Source organism: Loxodonta africana, chromosome 23 (genome assembly GCF_030014295.1).
Source record: "Loxodonta africana isolate mLoxAfr1 chromosome 23, mLoxAfr1.hap2, whole genome shotgun sequence".
NCBI lineage: Eukaryota > Metazoa > Chordata > Mammalia > Proboscidea > Elephantidae > Loxodonta > Loxodonta africana.
Window position 1 is genome coordinate 59,495,162 of NC_087364.1, and position 16,205 is coordinate 59,511,366.

General features: G+C 37.0%; 1 protein-coding gene across 7 annotated transcripts in view; it reads left to right on the forward strand.

Moving 5' to 3' along the window:
• RASA2 (RAS p21 protein activator 2) overlaps positions 1 to 16,205 on the forward strand; it is a 113,673-nt gene that overhangs the window by 33,349 nt on the left and 64,119 nt on the right. For all 7 annotated transcript variants that reach the window (XM_064275524.1, XM_064275528.1, XM_064275525.1 and 4 more), the window contains exons 4-5: positions 862 to 956; positions 12,883 to 12,959. In XM_064275524.1, coding sequence (XP_064131594.1) covers positions 862 to 956; positions 12,883 to 12,959 — 172 coding nt within the window. The remainder of the gene's footprint in view (positions 1 to 861; positions 957 to 12,882; positions 12,960 to 16,205) is intronic.

The following is a 16,205-nucleotide window of genomic DNA, read 5'->3' on the forward strand; positions in this document are numbered from 1 at the left end:
AAATTCTTACTTGATAAAATGAAAGGAAGTGAACTGTTTTTGACTTTAGAATATATCCTTCGTTGAAGCTTTGTGTACAGCCTCAGAATAAATTGTCAGCCGTATACAAAACTATGCCTACTTCTTAAAACTTGAATTGAGGAAGGAAATGCTTTGTACAGCAACATGGCAAATACTTCATTATAATAACATTTTTGCATCTTCCTCTCATACTACTTTGTTCATTGCGTTGTATTTTTTCTGAGGTATAAACTCTTTAGGGAACTGGTTTGATTTTTTTATGTATTGAAGCAACATAGTCATTCGGTGTTTGCATTGTTTTGGTAAAAGAAAATTTTTAATAATTGCTTAAATCTCAATTTTCAAATCAGTATTCGGTGTATTTAATGATATATCATATTATTTTTCCTTTTCTCTTAATTGAAATTTATAAACACTTATTAAATGTAGATACGTCTGCTCACAATTTACCAGAACATATGATTATTCTGTGATGTTAAGAATTGGTAGGATAAGTTTGCATTGCCCTCGTGATTACTTTTTACATTGGCTGAACTCTAGGCAAAAACGCGAATCTGAGTAAATAATAAAACTGCAGTTTTCTGTAAATACAACTGAGTTTTTATCTAGTCTCCTGATTCAAAATGACCAGAGGAGTGTCTGCCAAGAGGCAAAGGGAATTGAAGCACTTTTTCATTCTTTAGAATACAGAAAAATACTTTATAAAAGTGGATTTTTCTTTTATATCATTAGGTACAAATCATTTAATAATATTTTTACAAAGTATCGTATATAATAGTGCAGATGAGTTTTAGGATTAAACAGTATGTTTTCTCATATTGTTTTACTTATTTCCTGCAGGAAAAGTAGCCATCAAAAAAGAAGACTTGTGTAACCATAGTGGTAAAGAAACTTGGTTTTCATTACAGCCTGTTGACTCCAATTCAGAAGTGCAGGTAAATATTAAAGTTTAAATAATGCAAGAGGTTTTCACACACAGGAAAAACAAACATTATAGTAGATCATGTAGATAGAACTTATACCTCATTTTAAATTCTGGCACCAAATTTTTGGGTGATACAGACCTTTGGGTAATAAAGAGTTGGAAGGAATTGGCTTTGTCATATTGATTCAAAAGTAGTGCACGTGTGTGTGTAAGTTTGGGGAGGTTATTATTTTTTTTCCTGACTTAGTTCTTCTGTTTGAGTTACAGTAGCATATTACTATCTTTTTTTTAACGGAGAAAAAGTTTGAAGGGAAAAAATATGTTTTACTAATGCTGAGGAGAATCCTAGAAGTCTGTGATTTCATCCATTTTTATCCAAATGCTTTGTTTACTCTCTAATAAACTAGACTTGGGAAAATGTTATGCATTCAGGCCATGGCCAAGCCCACCATTGCCAAGGCTTTATGCCCACGTCTACCCCTTCCTGTTATTCACTTGTCTTTTTATTTGAAAGGGTATCATTACTGTTCTTAAGGCTCTTCTTTCTTCTTGCCAAAATAAGAGGCCTTTTTCAGATTCTTTATGTGAGTGAAGAAGTATGTTTAACCATGCAGCTGAACTCTGTTTGTTTCTGGAAAGTCTCGAGTCTTAGAAATTGCCATTTCTATCTAAAGGGAATCTTTTTCTTCAACTCTATTTATTTATAAAGTATGGTAAGCATTGTGAAACCATTTCCCAAGGGCAGAGCTGCAAGCAGGATTTTTCCTCTCTAAAAGAAGTTACAATTTGCCACAGTGACTCAAACAGAAGTTTATGGCAAGAAAAAAGTACTGCCCACACACCCACAGATAACTTGCACATAAAGTGCTTGGTTCTCCATTTCCTCATAACCTCTCAAGCATTCTGTTTGATTAAATTCTTAAAAAATTAAGTGTCTGTGTACTAAACCCCCTTCTTAAATACAAAGTACATGTGAAACTTGTCCTGTTTTATCTGTTTTACTCTTTTTATTGTCCTTTTTTTTCTTCATTTGACTATAGCTGTTATTCAGACCCCAATTATACAGTATTGTAAATGATCCAGGTGAAAGTTAGTGTGATGAATTGGAAAGGGTTTTAAACTGGAAGTTAGAAAATTTAGGTCCTAATTTTCTTATGTGGTTACTTTCATGACCTTGAATTTCATTCCTGTGAAATGGGAATAAAAGTTGCCATGTTTGACTGACTCGTATGTGTGAGAATTAAGTGAAGTATCTCTAAGAGTACTCGTTGTTGTTGTTAGCTGCCAAAGAGTTGGCCCTTGAATCGTGGTGACCCCATGTACAACGAAACAAAATGCTGCCCAGTCCAATGTCATGATTGGTTGTGGATCAGACCATGGTGATACACAGGGTTTTCATCTGCTGGTTTTTGGAAGTAGATCATGGGGCCTTTCTTTGTAGTCCATCTTAGTCTGGAAGCACCACTGAAATCTGCTCGTCGTCGTAGCAATACTCAGCTTCCCTGATAGACAGGTGGCGACTACAGTGAGGTGCGTTGGCCCGGAATCCAAACCAGGTCTGTAGAAGTCAAGAATTTTACCACTGAACCACCACTGCCTTTCGCTCCGATTACTTTGAAAGCTGTTAATTGCTATACAAACATAAAGTAGTATTATCTGTTTACCATTTCCCTACAATGGCTTTACCAGCAAGGTAGACAAGAAAGTTTTAAACTACCAGTTTTTATTTTTAATAGCTTTAACAAATGGCAAGATAAGAAAAGACTGAAATTTTAGTCTGAAATGAAATTTGAGGATTATTTAAAGATTTAGTTTAAGCCCATTCTTCTTATGACTAGTGTAAATTTACTAAATAATGTCAGGGCTCCAGATCTCAAAAAATAGAAATCTGCATAGGATACTCTTTATAATTTGTGGAGATGGTACTAGTGTCAGTACTGGGTCATAGGCTTTTATCTGATGATGTATATATAAACGTGTCAGAATTGACTGGACGGCAACAGGTTTGGAAACCCTGGTGGTGTAGTGGTTAAGAGCTGTGGCTGCTAACCAAAAGGTTAGCAGTTCAAATCCACCAGGCACTCCTTGGAAACCCTATGGGGCAGTTCTACTCTGTCCTATAGGGTCTCTATGAGTCAAAATCAACTTGAGAGCAACAGGCTTGGTTTTTTATTTATATAAAACTCATCTGAAAAACGTGAAGATTCTGGAAGGAGCATTTACGTATTAAATATAATATCGAAATTTTTTATTAGCTGGGAATTATGTTCATGGCCATGAATTATTAACCTTTCCAACCCTTTTATCGTAAATGATATTTAATTAGTAAGAGCTACCCACTATTTAAAAATAATTTTGGAAGAAAGATCACTTTAGGGGGTGGGAGTGATGCTTAACAGTTTTCATGTTAATAGAGTACCGTTAAGAATATTGTTATCTGGCCCCAAAACTTACCTAGGAAAACTAACTAAATTACCTTCGTGAGTCTAGAAAAGGTAGAGGAGCAGCCCATACTACCCCATGATTTATGAAAACCCTACCTTGCTAATAAATTTTTTTCACCTGCATAAATCTTAGAAACTTTAACAAAAATATCATGGCAAATAAGACCAGTTGATGGAGCGCTAGGAAAAAGCTACAAGAGAAATTTAAGTTCAGCAGGAAGATTAAACTTAGTTGTAATAGTATATACAAAGCATAGCACTAAATGCTTAATATACATTATCTCATTTAATCTTCAAAATAAATATAGTGATGTCGGCATTATAATCTCCATTTTGTAAATAAGGAAAATGAGATTTGTGGAGGTTAAATAATTTGTCCAAAGTCACAGTACTCTGCTTAGTGATAGAGCCATGATTCGGACAGAAATTTGTCTGATGCTAGAGCTCCTAACCACAGTGCTTTATTCCCTTTCGCTCCTCTGTCCTATCACTCTTAAAGGTTCTCGAAAGAGATTAGGAGGCTCACTTAGTGAACACCTGAGTGTAAAGAACAGAAACCCACACAGATTAGCTCAAAGGAAAAAAGGCATTAGAAAGTTCCCAGGGAGCTTCTTCGAATACCATTACGGCAACCCCAACATGGCCAATTTAAGTTGTCAGGCATTTGTGGAAGAGCTGCATCTTAAGAGGAGGTTAGGTTTTTAAGATAGCAAGCCAGGTGCAGTTCTCACCAAGTCAGAACTATTTTTGAAAAGACTTTTAATTTCTCATAAAGTGTACAAAAGTATGGGTTTGTTTGGTTTCGGTTGGCAGCTGCACAAAATAGTTGACTAGCATTAGTGGCCATGGTGAATGAAAAAGATTTTATCTTCAAACTGTAGACTCTCACTTAGTGCAGTAGTAGATGCTCATACTGCAAGGGGCACATGGCAGCTGAGACCCACTGATTCATTTCTCCCCACTGATACGCTCACTGTGCTCTTTGGGTGTAAGTGCTTACTATTTAAAGTTTTTTTTCCCCCTTTCATTTTGCTAGTGTTTTTTCTCTCTCTTCTCCTCTCCTTTTACAGTGTATATGGTTACATTCATCTAACTCAAATGATGAGAGTTCAGTGTAGTCTTTTTGTATGTCAGATGAGAATATATGTCTGTCCCTTCTGCTTCTCTATAAATCCACTCTGATCTCTTGTCTCCTTCTGCACATCAGCTTTTGCGTTGGCAGCTTAAAAACGTGCCGCACCAGCCTTTGAGCCCTCATGACTATACAGCCCCTCACTCTCTAAGATCTGACTCATTTCTGTGCCACAATTTAGAAGGAGAATTTGGCCATACTTGGGTCAGTCATCCATGCCAGCCCTCATTGTTGGAGGATAAAATCACTGTAGAGCAGTCAAGTTTGGGGTTTTGTTCCCTAAGAAAGGGGCTTGGGTAGAGGAAATAACAGACATCTCAACTTCAGAGAAAGATTGTTTGATTTCCTAGTTCTGCCACTAATTGGCATTTGGACGCAAAATAGTTGCTAACTTATTGTTGCTTGAGGAACTTTATTGGGGAAATAAGAACTTCATATACAGGATTCCCTTTGAAGTTCTATGACTATATACAGAAACGTAAGTTAGTCCTCAAATAAAAAGATCCCCAAAAGTAGTAAGATAGGTTTTATGCCAAAACACTTGGAACGTTGCTAAGAACTCTACCCTCCCTTCTTGAATTGTCTCACCTGCCTTATTAGTGCTGCTAATCATGTTAGTAATTACTTTCAGTTTCCTTCTCAGAAGGTTAAAGAATTATTAGTAATATTTCCTGAGTGCACTTTCAGCTTTTTTTAATTTTGCTTGATTCTTCCTTTTGCAGTTTTACTTTCTGGGTTGAACCATTTTTTTCTCAACCCACTCTAATCTGTCTTCCAGTCCCACAGAGGGTCAGAAGGAGAGTGCAGACAGCTCTCAGTGTCATGGCATTTGTATCACAAAGTATAATGGACATTTGTAGTCTTTTTGATCTTTTAACAGCTTTCGGTACTGTCGAGCATGTCCTCCTTTTATTCTCTTCCTTAGCTTCTGTTCTTAGTTATCATCCTACTTAACTTTGTATTCTTTCTCCATAGCCTTTGCTCCCCTGTAGGTGAAACTAATAAGGTTTGTGCTGGTGTCTCTTCTTATAAATCTTTTGGCTTCAGTGATCTGTAGTTATGCTTTTAGCTGCTTGATCCTTGAATTCATAAGAAACTTTTAAGTATTTTCCTTTCTTTATTTCTTAGGAGCTATGATAAAGAACATGACTGTAACAGATTTCTCCTTATAGAATAAAAAGATTGAATACAAAGTGTGCTTTAAGAGTGATCCATAAGACTGAGTAAGCAAAGTCTCCCATATTCTCCATATGCTTTCATTAATTAAGGGTGTTTGTCTCACACAACTTGTACAAGCAGTAAATCCAGATATACTGTCAGCCGTGGTCTTTTGATGCAATTACTTAGTAAGTCCTTGCCAACAAGCTTGTCTTGAATTTCTGGATCATGCTATAAATTATTGATTGCTTTATAGTCTCCCCCACACCCTTTTGGTAATACGGCCTCTGCCTTATACCTTACTATGGTCTCTGCATTTAAAAAAATGCAGTGATTATAGTTAGTAATACATACATCTGTTTTGTTTTAACATGCCTGATTAAGACATAATGAATGCAAAGGCATAATTCATTATTGCAGGTTGATTTAAGAAAAAAACTTTATTTGTAAAATTAAAATAAGAAAAAAGTGAACCGTTCTAGATAACATTAAGTCTTTATGGAGGAAAACAAATCTATCCATAAATAATTGACATTAATATATGAGATATTAAATAAAACCCTTATTTTGTTTTGCATCTAACCGGGCAATTGTGTCCAAAATGATTTACAGAAAATAATTACTAAATATAAAAATACCTGTCAGAAATCCAGAAGTTGGGATTTTTTCCTCACATGAAGAAAAATTTTCACTGGTTAAAACAGTGTACTGAGTTTCTTTATGTGGAAATGATTGTTGAAATTTTAATATTTCATTATAAAAAAGGAAACATTTTTTAGACTTCAGAGGTTTTTAATTGCATGCATTGTTTTGCCAAAATACCTATATTCATCTAAATATCACAAACTGTGTGCAGAAATGCACACATCCGTATGATACCAAGAATATGCTAAAATAAAATTGAAATAATCACAGCTATTTCTGTGTGAAATTTTTATAAATGTTATTGAAACAAAGTTAGCATATAAAATATGAAACCCTCAGACAGTACCAGAGTAATATTAAGCTCCTGAATATGCTCCTTAATATAAACTGGCGTGGTACAGTTACATATATCAGCTTAACAGAGCCAATTCTATTGAAAAGACTTGGTTTATTTTTAATTAATTAAAAGTATAGAGTACACACCTAAAACACAATCAAATTTTAAAAAAAAGGTGTGTACAGTACCAGATATCTGAACTTCCAATGTTTTCTGGCATATATGATGGATATACTGTTTGTCATTGAACTTCTCTAAGTTAAGAAAGCAGATATTGGCCAAATGACATTTCATGTTTATCATCAAACATAGTAGTTTCTTGTCGGTGTCTTATTGTTGCTTCTTCATAGGTAATGTCTGTGTTTTCTCTAGCTGCTGTGGGGATTTTCTTTTTATCTTCTTTTCTCAGCAATTTTAGTGTGATATGTTTAGGTGTGGCTGTCTTTGTTCTACTTGAGTGCTTCTAGGGGTTCTTGAATCTGTGGTTTCATTTCTTTGATCAGTTTCTGAGAATTCCAGGCTGTTATCTCTTCATCTTTTTTTTTCTTCCTGCCCTGTTCTTTCTTTCTCCTCTCTCCTGGCTCTCCAGTTACATGACGTTTAGACCATTTCACTATGTCTCATACATGCTTTATGTTCTGTCTGTGCTGCACTGGATATTTTCTACTGACTAATCTCCCATTTCACCAATCTTTTTTTCAGCTGTGTCTAATCTGCTGTTAAATACATCCACTAAATTCTTCATTTTGGTTATTTTGTTTTTTAGTGTAAAATTTTTCATTTGATTTTATACTTTCCAGTTCTCTGCTGGATTTGCTCTTTTCTTCTCTATCATTAAAAAAATTTTAAAAACAACAATTTTAACCTCTCAGTTATCTTTAATATCTGAATCTCCTCTAAATCTGTTGCTTTTGCAATTTTTTTTCTTTTGATTTTTGATGATTTGGTTTTCTGGCATGCCTAGTAATTTTTTTATTGAATGCTGGACATTGTATATGAAGTATTTTCAAGATAATTTGAGGCTCTGGATAGAAATTTTTATTACTTCAGAGATGATTTGCTTCTGGCAGGCAGTTAGGCTAGAGACAGATCACCTTAATCCAGTCAGGGATTTAGCCTATTTCCAGTTCATCCTTATTCTTCAGGTGTCCTTCAGAGGTTCCGGCCAAAAGCCTGAGTGCTTTCCATGGCCACTCTACCTTGTGGGCCTGAACTCCAGTTTTTTTGTCTGCCCAGCACCACAAGACTGTGGAAAGCTTTCATTAAGCTTCTCATCCTCTCGTGGCACTGCTTAGGGTATGGAGTCCCATTTAAAACGTTTTTTTTTAGACTACTCCACCAGCAATTTCTGTTTACATCTCATTGTCAAGAACTGTATTGTAGGGCTATTCCTACCTACCATCCCGGGCTTCAAAGGCAGTTAGGATATGTAATGTTTTGCTGGATTCTAAACTGCCCCCTCCAAAAAAAAAAAAAAAAGTTTTGCTGCAGTATAAATCTATAAAATGATGACAGGTATAAGTAGAAGTGAACTTTTGTGTAAAAAATAGTCAGGAATATTAAATATCTTTTTCAAAATATGTACGGATTTCAGTTTCTGATACTGTGGCAGCTTCAAAAACTTGTTAATTTTTCTTTACTAAAAAGCAAGGTGCGTTAGTTAGAATAAACTTCTATGCTTACGTGTGTGTATGTGTTAGTGTATTTTTATAAATTAGCATCATATTATACACCCTATTTTGTAACTTGTTTCTTTTGCCAAGTATCATGTACATATTTCCATGTTAAAGTATGCAGTGAGGTAGTGTTCTACAGTTTGGAAATTATCACTTCCTTTATTTAACTTATAATGCCTTTTAATTTTAGTGTTCCACCCTAATACCATATGTCTTGTGTTTACCTGTTCTTTCCCTACTCTTTTCTTCACTAAGTTAATACACAGTTACGTTTGTTGTTGACTAATACCAAAGGAATGTTTTGTTTAACCGTCAGTGGGAGTAATGAACATATTAGGTAGGCTCTGACTCAGTGATAATGATTCCTAGAAGAATCTCACTGATTTTTTTTCCCCTAGCTCTGGCTTTTTTTTTTTTTTTTAGCTCTAAATAAAATCATTGTACTTTTTTCTACTCTGTTTTAATGTTTTTTTATAGTTTTAGAAATAGAGTAGGTCCTAGTCTTTTCCTCAGAGACAGTTGGGAGTACCTTTTTAGCACAGTTTCTACCGTAAAATGCATGCATGTTAAAATAGTAAAACTGCCTTGAGATGCAAATTCGGATTCAGTTGACTAGATTCCCTCACTAGCCGGATGAGAGAAACGTGCTGGCTTGGCAGCAAGCATGATTCAAAATTCTAGTCAAGTAATACTACAAATTACTACATATCATAGACCTTCAGAGTCACTCTTGAATAGTAGTAAGGGTTGTGAATACAGGCATAAAAGACCAAAAACTCCTTTGCTGTAGAGTTGTTTCTGACTCATGGAGTTGGCAAGGAGCGGCGGGTGGGTTTGAACTGATGACCTTTTGGTTAGCAGCTGAGCTCTTAACCACTGTGCCACCAGCTTCTGTTCCACACCAGTGCAATAAAGCGAGTATCTCCGTAAAGTGAGTCACGTGAATTTTTTGGTTTCCCAGTGCATTTAAAAGCTATGTTTACACTATACTATACTAACCATAATCTGAGCCTTCAGTGAGTCATCTCATCTTTTTGCTGGTGGACTATCTTGCCTCGATGTTGATGGCTGCTGACTGATGAGGGTGGTTGTTGCTGAAGGTTGAAGTGGCTGTGACAATTTCTTAAAATAAGACAAAAATGAAGTTTACCGTATCAGTCAACATTTCCTTTTACTAAAGATGTCTCTGTAGCATGTGATGCTGTTTGACAACATTTTACCCACAGAAGAACTTCTTTCAAAACTGGAATCAGTCTCCTCAAACCCTGCCACTGCTTTATCAACTAAATTTATGGAATATTCTAAATCCTTTGTTGTCATTCCAACAATGTTCACAGCATCTTTACCAGGAGTAGATTCCGTCTCAAGAAACCACTTCCTTTGCTTATCCATAAGAAGAACTTGTCATCTGTTAAAAAGTTTTATCGTGAGATTGTAGCAGTTCAGTCATCTTCAGGCTCCACTTCCAATTATAAGTTATCTTGCTATTTCCCTACATCTGCAGTTATTTCCTCCCCTAAAGTCTTAAACCCCGCAAAGTCATCCATGAGTCTTAGAATCAGGTTCTTCCAAACTCCTGTTAATGTTGATATTTTGACCTCCTCCCATGAATTGTGAATGTTCTTAATGGCATCTAGAATGGCGGATCCTTTCCAGAAGGTTTTCAATTTATTTTGCCCAGATCCATCAGAGAAGTCACTATCTATGACAGCTATAACCTTACAAAATGTATCTTTTAAATAATAAGACTTGAAAGTTGAAGCTACTTCTTGATCCATGGGCTGCAGAACGGATGTGTGTTAGCAGGCCTGAAAACATTAATCTCCTCGTACATCTCCATCAGAGCTGTTGAGTAACCAGGTACATTGTCAACGAGCAGTAATATTTTGAAAAGAATCCTCTTTTCTGAGTGCTAGGTCTCAACAGTGGGCTTAAGATACTCAGTAAACTATGTTGTGAATAGATGTGCTGTCATCCAGGCTTTCTTGTTCCCTTTATAGAGCACAGGCAGAGTAGATTTAGCATAATCCTTAAGGGCCCTAGGATTTTCAGAGTGGGAAATGAGCATTGGCTTCACCTTAAAGTCACCAGCTGCATTAGCCCCCAACAAGAGAGTCAGCCTGTGCTTTGAAGCTTTGAAGGCAGGCGTTGACTTCTCCTCTCTGGCTGTGAAAGTCCTCGGTGGCATCTTCTTCCAGTACAAGGCTGTTAGGTCTCTGTTGAAGATCCGTTGTGTGGTGTGGCCGCCTTCGTCACTTACCTTAGCTAGAGCTTCTGGATCACTTCCTGCAGCTCTACATGAGTGCTTGCTGCCTCACCCTGCACTTCTATGTTGTGGAGATGGCTTCTTTCCTTAAACCTCGTGAACCAGCCTCTGCAGCTTCCTCACCAACTCAGCCTTCATAGAATTGAAAGCGTTAGGGCCTTGCTCTGGATTAGCCATTGGCTTAAGGGAATGTTGTGGCCGTTTTGATCTTCTATCTAGACCATTAAAACTTTCTCCCTGTGAACAATGAGACTGTTTCACTTTCTTACCATTCATGTGTTCGTTGGAGTAGAACTTTTAATTTTCTTCAAGAACTTTCTCTTTGCGTTTACAACTTGCCTAACTGGTTGGTGCAAGAGGCCTAGCTTTTGGCCTGTCTTGGTTTTCGACATACCTTTCTCACTAAATTAAGCATTTCTAACTTTTGATTTAAAGTGAGATGTGCAACTCTTCCTTTCACTTGAATGCTTAGAGACCATTGTAGGGTTATTAATTGGCCTAATTTCAATATTGTCATGCCTCAGGGAATAAGGAGGCCCGAGGAGAGGAGGAGAGACGGGGAACTGCCAGTCGGTGGAACAGTCAAAACACGCAGAGCGTTTATCAATTAAGTTCGCAGTCTCATGTGGGTGCAGTTTTTGGTGCCCCAAAATAATTTCAGGAGTAACGTCAAAGGCAGCTGATCACAGATCACCATAACAGACATGATAATAATGAACAAGTTTGAAATATTGCGAGAATTACCAAAATGTGATACAGAGACACGAAGTGAGCATATGCCCTTGGAAAAATGGCGCCGATAGACTTGCTCAAAGCAGGGTTGCCACAAACCTTCAATTTGTAAAAAAACAATATATACAAAGTGCAATAAAACAAGGTATACTTGTATTAAATACAGGAATAACGAAACGAAAGACCTATTTTATAAATTACGATTTTATAAATACCCGTCCTTAGATTTTTAGTGGAATATTTGCTTAATTTAGTTTCTGCTCCACCTTACTGCTAATTTTACGACTACTGATGGTCTTTGTTGCTTCAGAACTTAACCTTCTCATGCAGACATTTGTGTCAAGATCTGTCAGTATTTGTTGTTTGTCACTTACTAACCACCTGCTCCTGAGCTGTGTAGCTAGTTAGTGGACCTCAGATTCACTCCAGTCTAGCAAATTTCCATAAAGTAGTGAGGCTGGTGAAGGTCAGGTTTCTGTGAAAGAGTGTCTGAGAAGAGTTGTTTCAAAGAGGAGGAGTGACTAGATAATGAACTTTCTTACCACTCTGATGAAACATTCATGTCATCAGCCCCTAGATATCACACCCCTGAAATCTCCACATGGTAGTGTGGGAATTTGTCTTATCAGTTGGGTGGAGGTAATCCAGCAGTGATTTCTTTTTTTTTTTTTTAATTAACTTTTATTGAGCTTCAAGTGAACGTTTACAAATCAAGTCAGACTGTCACATATCAGCAGTGATTCTTAATCGGTTTAGAATTCCTCGTCACCAGTGACAGGGTAGAAATATCAGGCTTTGAGTTATTTTGTTCGTAAGGCTTTGTTTCTTGACAAGTTGATAGTTAGAATTCCTTTAAAAATATACTACTGAATTTTCAAAAATTCTTTAATTATTGACTGAGAAAATACTCCCTTATTTTTAGTATCATATCTTTTCATTAATGCTCTTGGGCAAATATTGTTATCTTTTATTTCTTCTCTCCCCAGCTAGACTGGAAGCTTCTTGGAAGCAGTGACTGTGTGTTACCTACCTGTAGATTCCTCCCCACCCCTGCAGTGCCTCCTGAAACATAATAAATCTGTGTTTTCTGAAATGAAGTATTGACAAGTCAAGTCTTACTGGCTTTTTAGTTTTGTTGTTTTAGAATTGTGTGCTTTGTCTTCTGATGATATTGCCTCTGTCATTTTTGCTGGTTTACCTTCTTTGGAAAAGGCACTCTGCGTTTTATAATTTGATTTATTTTAAATTTTCCTAAGACATAAGTATCTTTCTTTTTAATCCTTGATAATTAAGACATAAATATTTGTTGAAGCGGGCATGAAATTCTTAGATTTAATACCCTCTTTGATACAATCATTTGATTGCTTCTTATCGTTCAGCATTTGATCTGTGTTGTTGGTTTTTAGTCATTTAGCAAATATTTAGTGTGGGCAAAGCCATGTGCTAGGGGTCAGTAGATAACTAAATATTATGGTTACCATGTGAAAAAAATTAATATTTTGTCAGTAAAATAGACCACTCAGTTTATAATTTTTTGTCATTATAGGGTAAAGTTCACCTTGAATTAAAACTGAATGAACTGATAACAGACAATGGAACTGTGTGCCAGCAGCTTGTTGTACAGTAAGCATATTTCTTTTACCAAAATCAACTAGTAAGATCCTCCATTTTTTATCTTTTGCATCTTAAACCAACTCCTTATTTTAAATATTTCAGAAACTGTTTTTTGTTTGTTTTTTCCAGAAATTAATCTCTGCTATGCCATTCCTTTATTAAGTTGATTTCCAGTTTGTTTTTCTCGTATCTAGTCTGCTCAGGTTATTGTGAGTCACTATTTCATTCAACCAGTATTTCTTGGATTTGTGTTAAGTGATAGCTACAGACAATTGAGAATGTATTATAGGATCACAGATAAGGGTGCCTATTGTCTGGCAGGGAGATTAGGGAAGGTTTCCTCAGGGAGGTACTCTAGAAACTCCACCACAAAGCAAGGCATTATGGACCTGGGGCTAGAACTAATGCCCATCCTGAGATTACCAGTATGGATTTCTACCTACCTTGGTTTCCTGTTCATATCATCTACCCTCTGGTCATTTTTTATTACCCAGACTCTAATCTTCTAACTGTTCTAAAAATCTCCTGTTCTAACCCAATCCACCACCTGTTCCCTCCCACCCAAACCCTTCTTCTGTTTTATCAAAACTACCGATTTCCTTACTTCTGAATGTTTCCTCTATCTTTTCCTTCACTGATACTTGGATACCCCCTGAGGTACTGTTTCCTCCCACAGCCTTCTCAAGCAGAGGCTATGTTTTTTCTATCATACCCACTTACTTTAGAGCCAGGAAATAGGGTAGGTGTTCTCCTTGCTCTTTCGCTGCTCCAGAGTATATAACGTATTCTAATTGTGAAAACCCAGCCCCTTTGTGGCAATATACCGTTATTACCCATCTCCCTTCTCTCCCTTCATTCATTGAAAATTACTGAATCAGATACTTTTTTCTCCACCCTACCGCCCATGATTATTCTTAGTGATATTTATTTCTACGTGGATGGGTGACCCAGTCAATACTGTGGTCTCTCAGTTCTTGCCTACGTCATCTTTTCCTCTATTCTACCGAAATCTCATGGGGTGAAATATTGACATATAAGAAACTTTACCACTTTAAAAATCATGATTTCAGATATCCTACACTGTGAGGACTTCACTCTGTCCTTCCTGCTCAATTACTCAAATACTCCTACTGTAATTTTTTTTTAATCTTTTTTATTTTGAAATAATTTCAAGCGTACAGAAAACGTGCAAAAATAATCCAAAGAACTCTCATGTATTCCTTACCCTCAGAGTCACCAACTTTTTAACACTTTGACGCATTTACTTCATCATTCTCTGTATAGGAATATGTAATACTATATAGTAATGTTGCTCATGTGTGGTGTTGTTCCTGTCAAGTTGGTTCCGACTCATGGCAACCCCATGTGTACAGAGTAGAACTGCTCCGTAGGATTTTCAAGGCCGTGACCTTTGAGAAGCAGATCGTCAGGCCTGTCTTCTGAGGTGTCTCTGGGCAGGTTCAAACTGCCAGCCTTTCAGCAAGTAGTTGAGTGCTTAACCGCCTGCCACCCAGGGATTCCTTGTTTATGTGTAGTTCATTTTTTCTGAACCATTTGAGTGAAGGTTGTGTACATCATGATTCTTCACCCTTTAATGTGTCAGTGTGTAGTTCCTAAGAACAAGGACACCGTCTTAAATAACCTCAGTCAGATGGATCCTGGCTGAAAGCAGAGAGTACCAGAAAGATGTTTCCCTGTGTTTTATTGACTGTGCAAAGGCATTCGACTGTGTGGATCATGACAAATTATGGATAACATCGCAAAGAAGGGGAATTCCAGAACACCTACTTTTGTTCATGAGGAACTTGTACATAAGCCAAGAGGCAGTGGTTCGAACAGAACAAAGGGATACTGCAAGGTTTAAAGTCAGGAAAAGTGTACAGCAGGGTTGTATCCTTTCACCATACTTATTCATAACCCAAGAAGCTGGACTCTATGAAGAAGAACATGGCATCAGGGTTGGAGGAAGACTCATTAACTCCCTGGGTTATGCAGATGACACAGCCTTGCTTGTTGAAAGTGAAGAGGACTTAAAGCGCTTACTGATGAAGGTCAAAGACCACAGCCTTCAGTAGGGAATACGCCTTAAACTAAAGAAAACAAAAATCCTCACAACTGGATCAATAAGCAACATCATGAGAGATGGAGAAAATATTGAAGTTGTCGAGTATTTCATTTTACCTGAATCCATAATCAATGCCTGTGGAAACAGCACCCAGGAAATCAAAAGATGAATGACATTGGGCAAATCTGCTGCAAAAGACCTCTTTAAAGTGTTAAAAAGCAAAGATGTCACTTTAAGGACTTAGGAGCGCCTGACCCAGGCCTTGTTCTTTTCAGTTGCCTCATGTGCATGTGAAAGCTGGACAGTGAATAAGGAAGACCAAAGAATTGATGCCTTTGAATTATGGTGTTGGCAAAGAATATGGAATATACCATAGACTGCCAAAAGAACTAACAAATCTGTCTTGGAAAAAGAATAGCCAGAATGCTCCTTAGAAGAAGCAAGGATGGCGAGCCTTTGTCTCCCACACTTCGGGCATGTTATCAGGAAGGATAAGTTCCTGGAGAAGGACATCATGCTTTGAAAAGTAGAGGGTCAGCGAAAAAGAGGAAGACCCTCAATGAGATGGATTGACACAGTGGCTGCAGTAGTGGACTCAAGCATAACAATGATTGTGAGGATGACACAGGACCCGGCAGTGTTCTGTTCTGTTGCACACAGGGTCACTGTGAGTCAAAACCAACTTGGCAGCACCTAGCAAAAATAACATATTTATCAAATTGAGAAAATTTAACCTTTGCTATAATACTTTTACCAATGGTTATTATATTTCTGTACTTTGACAATTACTATATTCCAGTTGTGTCAGCTGTCCCAATAATGTCCTTTATGGCCTTTTTTTTCCCCTCTAAGAATAGGTCCAGTCTGAGATCATATATTGCTTTTAGTTGTCATGTCTCTTTAATTTCCTTTAATCTGGACTAGTTTTTAGCTTTTCTTTGTCTTTCACGGTGTTGATGTTTTTGAAGAACACAGGTCAGTTAGTTTTTCCAGTGTTCCTCAGTCTGGGTTTACCTACTAAAAACAGTTTCAGATTTGTTTGCACTTTTGTTTGTTTGCTTTAATCTCCCTTGACTGAAAGCACATAGTGAAAGTACTTGGCTTAGTCCCCTCTCCACCACTCCCTTCCCTGTTTTGATTTGTTTCTCATTTTCATTTGAAGTGCAGTTGGTTGGACTGATTTGTATGCA